This window comes from Triplophysa rosa, linkage group LG15, assembly GCF_024868665.1.
Source record: "Triplophysa rosa linkage group LG15, Trosa_1v2, whole genome shotgun sequence".
Classification (NCBI taxonomy): domain Eukaryota; kingdom Metazoa; phylum Chordata; class Actinopteri; order Cypriniformes; family Nemacheilidae; genus Triplophysa; species Triplophysa rosa.
In genome coordinates this window covers 2552390-2567044 of record NC_079904.1, presented here as the reverse complement: position 1 = coordinate 2567044, position 14655 = coordinate 2552390, and the positions used below count along the sequence as shown (strand labels likewise).

General features: G+C 40.1%; 3 protein-coding genes across 5 annotated transcripts; 1 reads left to right on the top strand and 2 right to left on the bottom strand.

The window, feature by feature from the left end:
• Positions 1–83: 83 nt before the first annotated feature.
• On the top strand, positions 84–7287 carry zc3h14 (zinc finger CCCH-type containing 14). Of its 3 annotated transcripts, none has more exons than XM_057352402.1 (17): positions 84–251; positions 702–744; positions 1046–1160; positions 1459–1499; positions 1589–1745; positions 1828–2155; positions 3033–3193; positions 3670–3767; positions 3873–4019; positions 4255–4332; positions 5036–5195; positions 5267–5466; positions 5589–5730; positions 6091–6227; positions 6729–6805; positions 6969–7100; positions 7174–7287. In XM_057352402.1, the coding sequence occupies exons 1-16, from the start codon at positions 216–218 to the stop codon at positions 7095–7097; spliced, it is 2049 nt and encodes a 682-aa protein (XP_057208385.1). In that variant the 5' UTR covers positions 84–215; the 3' UTR covers positions 7098–7100; positions 7174–7287. The 3 variants fall into 3 exon arrangements, with proteins under 3 accessions (XP_057208385.1, XP_057208384.1, XP_057208387.1); XM_057352401.1 differs by having other exon boundaries at positions 85–251; positions 1586–1745; XM_057352404.1 differs by having other exon boundaries at positions 85–251; positions 1586–1745; positions 6969–7075; positions 7174–7278.
• Positions 7288–7546: 259 nt separating this feature from the next.
• Positions 7547–10358, bottom strand: LOC130565574 (translation initiation factor eIF-2B subunit beta). Its single transcript, XM_057352406.1, has 8 exons — positions 10121–10358; positions 9550–9670; positions 8987–9138; positions 8751–8914; positions 8441–8536; positions 8119–8256; positions 7821–7887; positions 7547–7704 (listed from the first exon to the last, which is right to left on the bottom strand). The coding sequence occupies exons 1-8, from the start codon at positions 10290–10292 to the stop codon at positions 7547–7549; spliced, it is 1068 nt and encodes a 355-aa protein (XP_057208389.1). The 5' UTR covers positions 10293–10358.
• Positions 10359–11184: 826 nt separating this feature from the next.
• On the bottom strand, positions 11185–14178 carry LOC130565771 (transmembrane emp24 domain-containing protein 10-like). Its single transcript, XM_057352829.1, has 5 exons — positions 13931–14178; positions 13313–13433; positions 12976–13049; positions 12689–12815; positions 11185–12478 (listed from the first exon to the last, which is right to left on the bottom strand). Exons 1-5 carry the CDS (start codon positions 14114–14116, stop codon positions 12357–12359), a joined length of 630 nt encoding a protein of 209 aa, XP_057208812.1. The 5' UTR covers positions 14117–14178; the 3' UTR covers positions 11185–12356.
• Between the last annotated feature and the right edge of the window lie 477 nt (positions 14179–14655).

The following is a 14655-nucleotide window of genomic DNA, read 5'->3' as shown; positions in this document are numbered from 1 at the left end:
ATCGTTTAATTTCAAAACGAATAAATGCAATACTGTTGTTGTTACGATTCATCGTTTTGCTCGTTTCTCGTTTAACGGACTGCGCATGCGCTTTGAAACATACGCTCCACTCGAGGCCTTCAGGCCTAGTAACCGTCTAACACTTCCGTCTTTCTTCAATGTTTTATTTCTTTAACTAAACTCCTCTGTCGGGGAAAACGTCGAATCTAATAATTATGGAGATCGGAACTGAAATTAGCAAGAAAATACGGGTAAAACCATTATAATACTTAACATTTGCAAACGTGTTAAGCGTGCAACCTTAGCTTAACAACAGCTGTGTTAAGTTAGCCGTTTGTCTGCTCTAAAAGTGTGTTTGACTGCTATTGGTCGTTTTAGGCGTGTTTTTCTTTTATTAAATGAGTTTTTGAGTATGTTTGAAATGTTTTCTGCGCTGTTGGTGTGTATTGTGTATTTGGGTGATCTTTACAAACAGAAAGGTTATTTTTGAAGGATTTCAGAAGTACCGTGTGCATACTATGTTATGTGAATGTGGTAATCACTCTGTACCATAGTATGTGACGGGGTACCATGGTATTACCTTCTAAAGCTCTTCAGTTATTTATGTTAAGGATTTTTATGGTAGTTAGTTTCTGTGTCGCTTAAGTTAAGTTTTCATTTATTCAACTTCGGCTGTAATGATGTCATTTCCTGTTTTCAAGGCTGCTATCAAAGGGAAGTTACAGGAGCTGGGAGCTTATGTTGGTAAGATTTCACATCATTTCAAATTAAACACAAAACTGTCACTTTCAGTTTTATTCAATGGTGGGATATAATTTGTGTTTTATATTTAAGTTTTGAACATTTACAGCTGCATTTAGAAATGTTGAAAAAAGAAATAACATTCTCTTATTCTATGTGCAACATTAGATTTATTAACTTGTAGTCTTGTAGTTTGGAAATGTCATGTTAGATCAGTTTTAAACTTTATTGACTGGTGGTAACTTGGTAAAAGTGTGTATGTATGTTGTTGATGTGTAAAAATATGATTGTGTGTTTCTGTCAGACGAGGAGCTTCCAGATTACATCATGGTCATGGTGGCCAATAAGAAGAGCATGGAGCAGATGGCAGAGGACCTGTCCTTGTTTCTAGGCAACAACACCATTACGTTCACTGTATGGTAGGTGACCGTTTTCTTTTATACATTTGATGTCCTCAAAAAAAAGCAAACACGAAAAAAAAAATTCACAGAGGATATGTGATAATGCATTTTATGCCATTTTATGCAATATTTGGCATTATTTTATACTGGTCCACTTTAAAACAAGCTTCAACATATTTGTACCAAAGAGTGCATGCGCATTTGATTGTTATAACTTTAACACTTCAGATTAAAATGGAATTAATCTTGAGCTCAGTAGCCAAAAGCCAACAAAGAGAAAATAAAAAAAAGTAAGTCATCTTTTGTTTTTTTGTAGGTTACATGGTGTTCTGGAGAAGCTGAGATCAGTTGCAGTCGGTATGCTTATTGCCACTGACCTTGTTTACGCTTACGATACCGTTGTCTTTTCTGTTATTTTAATATATTTTCTTTTATTTCTGTAGTAGAGCCCCCATCATGCCCACCGGTTCCTCACACTGAGATGAGTATCCCGACGGCAAATGTCAGAAGTGGGGAGGAGCCTCGCACCCTCGCCGTGTCCAGCTCCCGCTCCGATAAGGTAGAGGGGTGGGTGTCTAGCTCCGCCCATGAGCACAGTGGCAGGTAACTTATTTCTTTTTGTTTTGAACCTACACTTTTGCTATTCATGTGTTCAAGCCGTTGTTCGTTTTATTTTGTGTCACAGGAGAGGCTCTTCTGAAAGACCATCTAGACTCACATCTGCCGTCAAACCTCTGATTGAAGCGTCAGCTGAAGCTGTGATTGACATCAAACCTGACCTGGATGATGACCTCATCACCGATGAGCCCTTAGAGCAGGGCCTGAGCTCCAGTTACACACGGGGGTTATACAGCCGCTCGGCTGCGGAGTGTTCGAGGCCGGCGGTGGCATCGTCCGGCCAGATGTCAGTACGAACCGCAGAGGCGTACAGGTCCTCGGATGTCACGAGAGGTCAGGAAAGGTCAAGTTCCAGCCATGGACGGGGTTACAGGAGCTCAGGGGAGAGCAGCAGGGTAAGTGATAATGAGAGTGAGAAGTTTTGTACGATATAAGCAAAACATGTTGTTGAATATTCTGTGATTATTTACTCACACACAGTTTGTTTTAAACTTATTAGACTTCTTAAGGGGAACAAAAATAGCAATTTTGAATTACAGAAGTAGTTGCTATATGTGAGATATCTTAGAAGATCTGTGCACTATATTTCAAAGCTTCTGAATTTATATGGCAGCTTTGTATGATGAACAGGTTGAAATTTTAGTTATTTGCACATTTGCTTATGAGCATATTCAAATAGTGTGTCATGTTTGGTCAAGAAAATAAAACCCAGTACTTATTGGCATAAAATCTGCTGCAAAGTGTCTTGAAATGCCGAATTTGCAAATAGTTTTGCGGGTAGGATTTGAGAAAAACGGCAGAGGTGGTTGGTAAAAAACAACGTAAATTTTACTTTGCACAAAGCTGTCGTATGGTTTCATATAAGTTGTATGGGCTTCATAGAGCTCCATGAACTTCATGAGGGTGAGAGTTTAGAGCCGGTTATGTTATTTTTACCAGTCATTTCACGCAAAGGTCACATATGGCCTTGGCTAGAATCTTGTCCCTTCATTTTAAAAGTATTAGCCGTCACTTCTGCTTTTTAGCTATTTTTGTTATTTCCAGTTTCATGTTTTCCGATTTCAATTCTGCACCTTACGTTCTTACATTTACGCCTTTGGCAGATTTTTTTAATCTAAAGGCCCTTACCGCTAGTGCTAACTCAACGCTCTGCCAGTTAAGATACACAATTTCATTTTAAACACAAGAACATGTTCAATGTGATGTGAATGGTCACAAATGTGTGTTTTTGTTCCGTGATGCACCTAAAGCTCCATGTTCTTCTCGTGGCAGGAGATGTTTCGGAAACGCAAGGCCCCCATGGCCAGTTCAGTGGTTCGGGTCCACAGAGGTTACGACCGCGGGCAGGAGAGTGAAGATCTGGAGGAGGATGAAGATGAGGAGGACTACGGTCTTTCCAGCAAAGTGTCGCTGCCTGCTAAACTAGAGCGCAAGTGCGTCCTTCTGGAAACTAAGGGTTTTATGGCATTAAAGGTCCAATGTGTTATTTTTTGGAGGATCTATTGACAGAAATGCAATATAATATTCATAATCACGTATGTCTTCAGAGGTGTATAAAGACCTTACATAATGAAGCGTTATGTTTTTATTGTCTTAGAATGAGCTACTTCTATCTACATACACCGCGGGTCCCCTTACATGGAATTCGCCATGTTGTTTCTACAGTAGCCCTAAACGGACAAACTGCTCTACAGAGCGTGTTTCGTAAATACGTTATCTCCTTCGGCAAAAACGTGACGACATCTTAGTCCTGTGTCAGCCACCGTAGTGCTTCGAAAGCGAGGGGTGGAGTGAGCCGTTGATTGCAATTCGCAACCTCACCACTAGATTTATTTCACACACTGGACCTTTAATGTAAATTTTCTATGAGATTTGAGTAATACTGACAGAAGTTCGTGTTCCTCGACAGGCCTTCGCTTCCACCAGCCAAACAAGCCAACAAAAATCTCATCCTCAAAGCCATCTCAGAAGCTCAGGATTCCATCAATAGGACCACCGGATATTCAGGTTTCACGATAGACATTTAATATGACAAATAAGAATACCAGTTATTCCGACCAGCTCTTAAATTCATATTTTGTACCTGAAGTTGATCTGTCTGTGTTATTTCAGTTTCCCAGCGTCAGACAGTTCCAGTCGCGCCACGGACGCGTTCAGCCAGCGACGAGATCAGTAATGCAGCCGTTCGATTGGTCCAGGAGCACTTGCAGGCTCTCACACCTCAGGACACGTTGCAAAGCAGTCAGTATGACAACACAGGTGCCAAATACAAACAGCAAAGCTCTAATGTTTAGGTCCCTGGCTGTGACTCAATGCTTAGAAATGTAATATCAAACCTCTTTTCAAAAGCTGAAGTATGACATTTTTCATTTTTGCTAATTTGGATAAATTCGAAACATTAAATCTGAGTATGATCTTGACAAACCCTAAAAACACTAATAATAATAATGTTAAGTGTTTCTTCCTCACTCTCTTTTTTATTCGTATTTTGCAGCACACTCCAGAGCTTTATCTTCTTGTCTGCAGCTGGAGATTCCTGAGCAGGGAAGCAGACAGCAGCGTGATGAATACGGTGAGTGATTTGACCTTGTTTTAAAGATGGGGTAACATGCTATTTCATGCATTCTGACTTCTTTACACTGTTAAACGTGCTGGCTTCTCACACTTAACATGGTCAACTTGTTAAAAAACGAGTTGGACGTATGACGTAGTATTTCTGTGCTCGATACACTCCCCCAGCACTCCAACTTGTTTGGGAAAGTTTTTTTTTTTATAAGTCTGGATCCCTTTTTCGTCTCCCAGAAAAGCACGCCCACGCGTCATCCACAGAGCGAAAGACCACGCGTCACGCCCATCAGTGCCGCTTCACTCAAACTAACTCGCATTTCTGTGTTGTGTTGGCAATCGGCGCGTACGGGCATAATGTAAACAACACAAAGGGATAATTCAATGATGTATTGTGTGCTCGTGCTGGAGTTCCTTCCCACTGCCTGCCTCCAGCAGCTCGTTTTTTTCCGGAAATAATCGTACAGCTGTATCTCTCTTTTATAAATTTGATCAAACTAAATAATATTCGAAGATACGAAGTATGCAATACTACTCTATCGGTACTCAAGATTAATATGAGATTTGCAGAAACTGCGTGTTACCCCATATTTAAGGTTTCTTTGTTTTAAAGGTTTACTCAAAACTTGAAAAATTTATTTTGGTCCACATTGCACCTTTAATTTCAGGCCGAGTTTGATTTTTGACTCTAGATGTGTCTTTTTACTCAGACTTGCAGGTTTTAGAGGCGGCGAGACTCAAAGCCCTTGACACTCGTTCGTTCATCATGAGAAAACCAGAGCTTGATCAGAGACCACCAATCAGGAGCCGGCTTGGCATCGTCAGTCAGAACGAAGACCCGCCCATCACTTCTCGAATGGTGCAGGCCAGGTATGATAGTCATTCAGATTAACATTTCGTTGAATTCTCAACCACCTAATCTAAGATCCATCTTCATGCAGAGAGAGAACGGAGGTTGCAGGTGGAGCAAGTCCAAAGTTCATCGTGACTTTGGATGGAGTTCCCAGTCCGTTAGCCAGTCGTACCGAGCAGGAGATGGAGCCTGAGGATGAGTTTAACGCGACCTCTGAGCTTCTAGAAAATGACAGACCTAAACCTGCCGTCCACCTCAGACTTGGCACTGACCTTGTGAATACTGACAGTAAGAGGAATATATGTGTGTCCACTTATAGACGAGTCACGTGTGACGGAAATCTCACAAAAAGTAAATCTGCTTCCTGCTCACCTTCATTCTCTCTCTTTCTCTCTCCTGCTTCTGTTCAGATGGAGAGATAGATGAAGTGGAAGACATGGATGTAAGTCCAGATCAGACTAAACGACAGAAACTTCTGGAACGCTGCAAGTTCTGGCCCACATGCAAGAGTGGAGACGAGTGTTTGTACCATCACCCCAACACACCGTGCAAGTGAGGAAGGCACACAACATATACACCATGTTGTTAAACAACGCTAGTTGTTTATTATGAAATAATTCAATTAAGACACTTCAATAAGATTCAGTTCGTTAACATCAGCTCTTCCAGTGAGCAATGAAAAACAGTCTTGCAGCATAATTCATTAAATTGATGCTTTCAATATGTGAATATAATGGTTTTTATTGTTAATTTGTGTTAATGTAATGCGTCAAGCAAGGTTTTTTCATATGATTTAACAAAAAGAACCTTTCTGTAAAGTTTTACCAGCCATTCATAACGCTAGAAACCAGAATCCTATAGTATTGCATGTCCCCAAAAACATGTTACCGGTTGTGTTCTCTTCTCTTGCAGAATGTTCCCCAACTGCAAATTTGGCGACAAATGTTTGTTCATTCACCCAAACTGTAAATTCGACGCAAAGTGCACCAAAACAGATTGTCCGTTCACACACGTGAGCCGGCGACTTCACAACAACCCCACCATAGCAGGTGTGTGTGCGTGTGCATGTGTGATGAAAGAGAAAATACACAGGAAAGTATTAAAGTCGGCATGAAATAAAAAAATGATCATTCTAGTAGTTTTACACAGCGGTTAAGTATTTATTATGAATTATTTATCTGTGCACATTATACATTTTTTTAATTCATTTGCACTTGTAATCTTTAATCAAAAACGTTAACCTCCTCCCCCTCTCGAAATGACCTCTCTTCACTTCTGGTCAGGAGGAATGGCGCGAGGGCGGGCCTGTAATGACTGACAGATTGCAAACTGGCGTTCAAATCTTTCACCTTTTAACGATCCAATCAGTTGTCGGTGGACGAAATCAAGTCCCGCCCTACATTTTTCCCCTCATTTCAGAAGTCATTTCACTTGGATGTACGTCACGATATGGAAAAAAAGACAATCGCTACTTCCGTTTCATGCCGACTTTAAAAGTGTCAGTTTTGATGATGACATTAAGATTTGACCTATGACCTCTGACCCTGCAGCTCCAGCACCAAATAACAACACGTGTCGCTTCTTCCCAGAGTGTAAAAAAACGGACTGTCCTTTCTATCACCCTAAAGTGAGTTTGAACACCATTTAGTTTTCCTGATCTAAATTGAAGTGTATTATATTTAGTATGCAGTTCTTTATTGCTGATTTTATACTAAATTGGTGATTTCATACATATGATGTCATATCCAGTTTCGTGACAATTTAATTTATTCTCTTGTTGTTTGGTGTAGCCGTGTAGATTTTCAACATGGTGTAAGCGTACTGACTGCACCTTCTACCATCCAGCCGTCGGTGTGCCGCCCAGAAGTGCTCTAAAATGGACCAAAACACCTAGCCGGTACCACAAACTCTTACAGTGAAATGTGTCAAGATAATCTCACTTCTGTAATGCGAGGAGTGCATTTTAGTTGACAGCATCCGTTTCTTTTCTCACAGCTGAGACGTATCAACGTTGTGAACGCAGCGTCCGTGAATGTTCAGAACTGAGCTACAGAATGTTTCTACTCTCACACAGAGCTTCCTTTCCTGTGACCTTTTCATGAGCCAGAATTTATTTGGTGCTTTAACGTTTCTTTTTTTTTCTGATTAAATTTTAAAACAAAACGTTTTATAAACAGTAGCCTTCTGTAAGCTGTTTCAGAATATCTTTGTTGCATTAAACAGTACCAGTACACAAACAGTGTTGTCTTTACTCCATAAATAGTTCATACAATTTCAATAAAATTCATTCAATCTTCAAAATATTTACTGCATCATGCTGAAAGTCAAACGTAACACACATGCGAGTGAGAGATTCTTTATTGTTAGTCTATTGTTCGTGATCTTCAGGGTGGTAAAGTTCACTCATCAGACGGTAAATGTATGACGGAGCGTTTCCACCGATGTTGGATATAAACAATGTGATGAGTTCTGGAGGCACGTAGTCAAATACTGGACAGTGAGCGTTGACTTTAGACAAGATCTCACCTGCAAACAAGAGTCATTTCATGTCAAATTATATTGTGATGGTATCTGACAAATCTAAACATTTTCTATATGTAATTTGCTTGTATATACAAAACAAATTCTAGTAGTGATGTTACCTTCACTGAAAGGCAGAACTTCATGTGGCGAAACAAATTTATGGAACGTGTCCTCCTCATTAGGAAACTGAAAAGGAAGCGAGACGCTTAAACTCGAAGCAAAGTATCTGACTAATATAAGTGAGACAGTTTGATCTTTGAGCAAAAATGACATCTGCACAACATCCCGGTTATCCATGATAACACAGAAACAAGCTTTTTCAATTGAGAGTTGTATAATAATATGATGAAGTGGTTCATCTACACTGACTTAGTGTTACGAAATCATTCAAGTGTGATTGGGAAGTGTGTCAGATACCTGCGGCGAGAGTTTGAACATGGGTGCACACACGACAAGAGGGGTTGAATGATGTTTGGCAGCTAGAGCCAAAGTGTGTGTGCCGTTAACAGCCCGCAGACCTCCGTTAGCCAGAACCGTCTGTGTGCCGATGATGACCTGAGGAGTACACAACACACACGCGTACATAATAAATACAATTATTTACCAGGCTTCAGAAGCCAAATGTGAGCAAAGATCTTTTTTCTAGACCAAGAAAAAACATGAAAAAGTCTATTTTTGCCATGTGATTCTAGATAAATAATCTTCTCCTTTTTTATCCTTCTTTGTTTTTTCATTTTACCTTATTGACTCGTGACATCACAGCAAAGATGGCAGCATCTGGTATGACTGTCGTCTCGATGTCCTCTTTGGAAAGACTTGTGGCAATTTCGTGTCCCTGATGGACAACAGGAGACAAATGCATCTTAGAAAAAAGACTCAAAACTAACCGCATAAAACTTGAAATATGTTCACCCTCTTCCTAACAATAATTAAACATTATTTTAACATCTAAAGCATGTCGGTTTAACTCAAAGCCGTCTATTCTGCAGTTGCCAGTTTTAAGAGGTTTTAGTCAAATCAACTTTTTATTACAATAAAAAAGCACTGACCTGACAGAAGGGCGCGCATTCCGCAACGATAACGTGAAATTTGCGCTTCCGCGCTGCATCTTTAAGGAAAGCCTCCACTGTTCTGGAGCATCCGATAGTCATGATGACTTCATTCGAGTGGATGTGTTCCAGAGCCTGCATGGAGATGTTGTCTGTGGTTCCCTCTAAAGAAACACACACGAATCACAACACGCACTCTTCTGAAAACAAGCTATTGCGCGTGTCTGGATTCTCACCCAGTTCTGTCAGCAGTTCATTGATGGCTTCGATGACATTGGCTTTGAGATGGGCGAAGTGTTGTCTGAAGTTGTCCTCGCTGGATCCTCCGGACGTCAGGAGCTTGTGCAACGACTCCTGCTGATCCGTCTCCTCACTGCTGCCTCTCGACCTGAGAAATGATACAAGATCTACACTCAGAGAAAAAAACTACAGCTGGAATTATAAACAAATATTTGAAACGCCAAGAGACTTCATTTCATCTCATCGATGTCTAGGAGAAATAACTGCGATACTAAAAAGATCTCATCTATGATTTCTTTCCAGTGAGTGGGGCTTCAGCGCATCTGTCGTCACAAGGCATCTTGTAAACCAGTTCTCAATCATGTCCTGGAACCTTTTGGGTGTATCGCTCATCTAACACCTGAGTGAACTCATTAGTGGAGATTCCAAGATCTGAATTGGGACGTATCTGATAAGGGAGCCATCCAACAAGTGCAGTTCTCCAGGACAGGGTTGAGACGCTCGGCCATGTAGTTCAATGCATTGGGAAACGTTGACGCAGACCATGTGCAAGACTCACCTCGCATATTCTTCGCGGATTATTTTCAGCACCCTGCGGACCATGTTCCCGACGGTGGTTTCTGATGGCTGCGCTGCTGTCATGCGTCTGCCCTCTTTCCGTATGATCTCCATCAGCTCACCTGGAAAATGACACTAGAACCGTCAAGATCTTCCACAGCCAGAAGAAACGCGCAAAACTGTCTTCTCTACATTATTATGCACATGGATTGATGAATGTCAGGTGGGTTCTCCTCTCAAGCTTCAAGAACATCAGAAGGATGATCTCTAGTGTCCACAGCAGCTGTAAGGTTCTGGTTACTTGTGGCTGGAACAGCAGATATGGGTTCCAGCAGGATTAAATATCAAAAATAAGGTTCTGGTTTTTGACAGATCAACAGTTGGCATCTGATTTCAGAACTGCTGTGGGTTCTAGTTTGTCATGTCTAGAACATCGCCAGGCTTCTGATCTCAGATGTCTAAGACTGCTGTACGATCTCTGGTTTTAACCATCTAGATCCTGGTTCTGGTTTCCCGTGTCCAGAACATTCTTCTGATCTCTATGGGTTCCCCGTGTTATGGTTGTAACTCACCAGCGCTGCTCCAGCGGGCCTGCGCGGTGATTCTGCGGAGTAAAGCGGTCGTTTCTCGGGCAGTTTCCGCGGAGCCCCGGAGAGATCCCGTGCCGCTGCCGCATCGCTTTAGCTCCGCCAGAAACGCTTCAATGCGCTCGGACAGATCCGTCTCTTTATCTCCTCCTGGCATCTTCAATAATGTAAAAAAACCCCGCTGATGCAAACTGGTGTTCACTTGACTCACGGAACTAAATACGCAAAGCTCGTCCGGGTTATTACAAGCGTGTTCGGCTGCGGCCTTGCCTTGACCGATGGCCGTATGACCTCAAAGTATCACGAGAGCGTGCCAAAACCTAAGCTTTCTAGTCACTCTCGCGATACTTTGATGTCATACTGTAATCAATCTGCGCAACACCACATGACGTCGATTGACTCACGCGATGCGCTTCTTTAACAGCGCTGCCAGCCGTCGGTCTTCCATTCAGTCATTTTAACAATTACTTTGCAAAATGTACCTTTACTCAAAAAGGTAAACATGTTCGTTTAAACGCTATAATAATTTACCCCTCGAGTAGGACAGCGGACTGTGTAGAATCGTAGGGTCAGTTGACTGAAACTTTTTTTTAATGGATGACTTCTTCTGAATAAGCTGTTTGAACAAATGGAAAAATGATCAAAAGGTGTTTGATAAAAAGCGACAGACCGTTTAATTTATTTTGAATATTTTTAGTCACAACATGTTTTCCAGTGTTAGGTTTGTGTTTTTACGCAGTTTTGATGGGATTGCAGTTAGAGAACCATTTAAGCCTAAGTGTCAATAAGCTTTTGAATAGTAATGTCTATATTAAAAATAACTAAAATATATAGGGGTGTATTAATTTTAGGTTTAATCGCTGTTTATTGACATTTTTAACATTAATGTATTATTTATTCTAATGAGTAATTGGACATGTTCTTTAATTTATAATAGTTGTTTCAGATTAATTAATTAATATTAATATTCTTCTAAAATGCCTTAATGGTGCTGTAATATAGATTTTTGTTCATATTAAAACTCTAATCATTAACAAACAAACTCAAACTACTTTAGTAATAATTTTTATTGAATGACAAGCCAATGATTTTACTGAAATCAACTCCCACCAAATATTATTCAGAGAAAAAACATTGCTGTTGAAAATGATTTAACACTGGACCAAAACATCCGGGAATAAACCAAATCCTAACCTTCCACCCCAAATATGTGTAACCACTATTCCATACATTACAAATGAAGAGGAATACTAACCGCAGTTATTGCACGGTCTGAATTTTGTCACAATACAGGTAGAACCCATAGGCAAATCTTTAATATTATTAGAATAACGGGACCAGCAATGCCATTTTTCATTAGCTTTAACCGCAAGACCAATGCAAATTCTGTTAAACTGAATGTTTATTTCAATCTGTGGAGAAACCAATAACTAACAACAAAAAAAGAAAATCATAGATCAACTCAACCTTTCCCATAAGCTACATTCTACACACACACTAAAAAGAGATGCAACCACACAAAATAAAACAGATAAAAAAAACTAAGTAAATCCCTTTCCTAAAGTTAGAACGATGTATGACAGCTTTAAGCGCTGATGTGCTTTTACTCGCTTCAATTGCAGGGTGTGGGACTTCATTTTGAATTTTAAAATGGCTTTGCAATTCCAAACACTAGTCATTTTAACAAAGAATAGACAGTCAAACACATCAGTCAACAATCGGTTTGTGAAAACTTTGTATGCAAAGGCTGACACAATCATTCTTTTCAAATAACGATAATCAGTCAAAAAAATCTAAGAATCCAAAACAGATTAAAGCAGTACAATATAAGCACTGAATCAAGAGTAATTATTAACACACACATCCGATGACCACAAAGAATGTTTTTAGTTTCTCTCACAGAGCGGTTGCACGTCTCTTAGCTGTTACAGGGGCTTGTGCTGTTATTTTATATAAATACATTGCAAAAAAAGAACAAAAACTTTGCGTTTCCCCCCCCCAAATTATACTGAGCGATCTTGTATCAAAAACGCACTGAAAAGACAAATTTGGCCGCCAAGCATCAATCATTCCCAGAGAATTCCCTGATGCACGTCCACTTCCGATGAACTTCAAGTTGCCTGTGGCAACCGGAAGCAATTGCCGAGGCAGAGCAAATGTCAGGGGCCGAAGGTTGTGATGTCAGGAAGTAGTTCTCTGTCCCTGATTGTTCAAGCAGGATTTACTCAATGAGCTTCTTGGCCTTAAAGAAACGACGCAGGTAGAACACCTGCCACGTGGCCAGACCAATGAGACAGCACATGGAGAAGATGCTGAAGTACAGCACACGTGTGTTGGTGGATTCTGTAAGACACGACAAATGGAAAATCAGAAAACGCATAAAACAGATCCTGGTCCAGATAACAAAACTAGCAGGTCAAAGTGTCTTTGATTACACAACTGATCGCTGATGTTTCCGCTGTGTTTACAAGACGTACAAAATTTTTTCATAAAAATGACATTTCAAATCATCCTGACATCCTCATCAATCTACATTTCAATGTTGAATCTTACCATTCGTGTCTCTCATCTCCTCCTCTCTCTTCTTCATGTAAGCGAAATCATTCACGATGGACTCCGACAGATCCTCTAGCCGACGGAGCTCCACCTCCAGGGGCTTCAGTTTTTCTACCTTGGCAATCTGAACAAAGCGACGTCATCAGAATGATTCTAAGCAATTAACGAAGAAGTGATTCACAACATTTCAAATACCGAAAAACTTAAAAACTACCAAAATACTTTTTAATTGTCATTCTAAAACTAATTAAAATATCAATCAAGACCAACAAATATCTACAAACCTCTTCATAATTTTTGGCCTCAACACCATGTTTCATGTCTAAGTTGATCTGCTGGTCTGGAACTCTTCCAGTTCCTAAAAAACAGGGAAAAATAAGTAAGGAACTTAAAAAATCTGATTTTTTTCATCAAAAACATGTCTCTGAATGAATGTATACATTATCCTATGATATTTATTTATTTAACATCACCCCATACCTACATGCTATAACACTTTCTGCTTAACATATGTTAGCCAAGTTGCCTATATAAAACACCTCTCCTTTTCAAAACTAAAGTTTTAAAAGACTCAAGAAAGACTTGCTTTATAAGAAGGAGTTATTCTGCAGATATACTCACCCATTTGAGACTTGCTTTCGAAGCACACCTCAAACATGTCATAATCCTCTGTGGTGAAGGCGAACTTGCCTTTGGTTGCATCTTCTTTCGAGTAGAGGGTGTGTCCAGAGGAATCAGTAATCTAACAACATTGAGTAAAATACTTCATATTTAGTAAATGCCTACAACACATGGTAAACACAAACATTAAGAGCTGATACTAAAATGTAAAGAGTTCTGTCCAATGCCTGTGTGTGTAAAAGACTGACGTGTTACAATCCCATTCAATGAGATCCGGAAAAAACACTGAAACATATCCACATAGACCCCTTAAACAAATTCAAAACTGCAAAATAACAACAAAACTCAATTTAATCAGATTAACTACATTTATTTAATCAGCTGACCGTTACTTAAAGCTACATAGACACATTATATGTGTCATAAAACGACCGTCCAACCAGGAAGCGCCATGTAGCGCTAGCATACGGCCTCGATTTAAAACCAAAAGATTCGTTAAAATCATCGCGATTTAACCGAACACTCAGTCTGAACGTGTTTGCATAGTTGATTTTAGCTTTAGTGACTCTTTGCTTTTATTTTAATATGGTTAATCCCGTAGAGTTGTAGTGACGTCACCTTCAGGTTGGTTTTCGTGTTCGGCTGCTCGCTGATCTCGTATTCTCCGGTAACGAGCACGTCTTTGTGAATCTCCTCCCGCAAACACTTTCTGCTGCGCACCGGCAGGTAGAACGAGATCGACACGACGGACTGAACGACGAACGATAGTAAAAGCGGGAGCAACAACACACCGAACCGCGCCATGACGAGCCGATCGCTCCACTGCTGCAGGCCCCGGACACTCAACCCACTGCGCCTGCGCCTGCGCCTTCGCACAGCGCATGCGCACTGATTCTGATGCTTCTCGTAATCTTGAGGGCCACCTTGTGGAGATGCGTGAGTAAAACAGTGCTCCTTAGAACACCGTTTTTTTTAATAAAAACGTTGTCATTTTTATTTTTGTAATATATATTTTGTTAATGTAAAGGTTTTTTAAAAACATTACGCATAAAGCATCCCTATTACTTCACAGATATCAATGAATTAGCTGGCAGGTCGTGGTCTCTGCGACAGCCCTATGGTGTACTACATTAAACACTTTAATAGAAAGTTCCATTTGTTAACATTCGTTTTAATATTATTATTTAACAGGAACTAACATTTCTTAATGTTATTTTCAACATTTACTAATACATTTTTAAATCAAAAGCTGTATAGTCTATGTATCATGTAAATGTAAAAATAAGTACAGCCTGAGGAACGCCTATTTTACTTCAATACTTTTTATCATATCATGAAAAACA

Bases quoted from the DNA above. Each gene is read 5' to 3' on its own strand.
- zc3h14 (XM_057352401.1), top strand. From the start codon at position 216: ATGGAGATCGGAACTGAAATTAGCAAGAAAATACGG. The intron at 2,156-3,032 runs GTAAGTGATAAT...TTCTCGTGGCAG, and splicing joins GCTCAGGGGAGAGCAGCAGG to GAGATGTTTCGGAAACGCAA. The intron at 5,731-6,090 runs GTGAGGAAGGCA...CTTCTCTTGCAG, and splicing joins CACCCCAACACACCGTGCAA to AATGTTCCCCAACTGCAAAT.
- LOC130565574 (XM_057352406.1), bottom strand. From the start codon at position 10,292: ATGCCAGGAGGAGATAAAGAGACGGATCTGTCCGAGCGCATTGAAGCG. The intron at 9,671-10,120 runs GTGAGTTACAAC...GTCATTTTCCAG, and splicing joins GGCCCGCTGGAGCAGCGCTG to GTGAGCTGATGGAGATCATA. The intron at 8,257-8,440 runs GTAAAATGAAAA...TGTACTCCTCAG, and splicing joins TGATGTCACGAGTCAATAAG to GTCATCATCGGCACACAGAC.
- LOC130565771 (XM_057352829.1), bottom strand. From the start codon at position 14,116: ATGGCGCGGTTCGGTGTGTTGTTGCTCCCGCTTTTACTATCGTTCGTC. The intron at 13,434-13,930 runs GTGACGTCACTA...CAATGTTGTTAG, and splicing joins ACACGAAAACCAACCTGAAG to ATTACTGATTCCTCTGGACA. The intron at 13,050-13,312 runs GTGAGTATATCT...CCTGTTTTTTAG, and splicing joins CGAAAGCAAGTCTCAAATGG to GAACTGGAAGAGTTCCAGAC.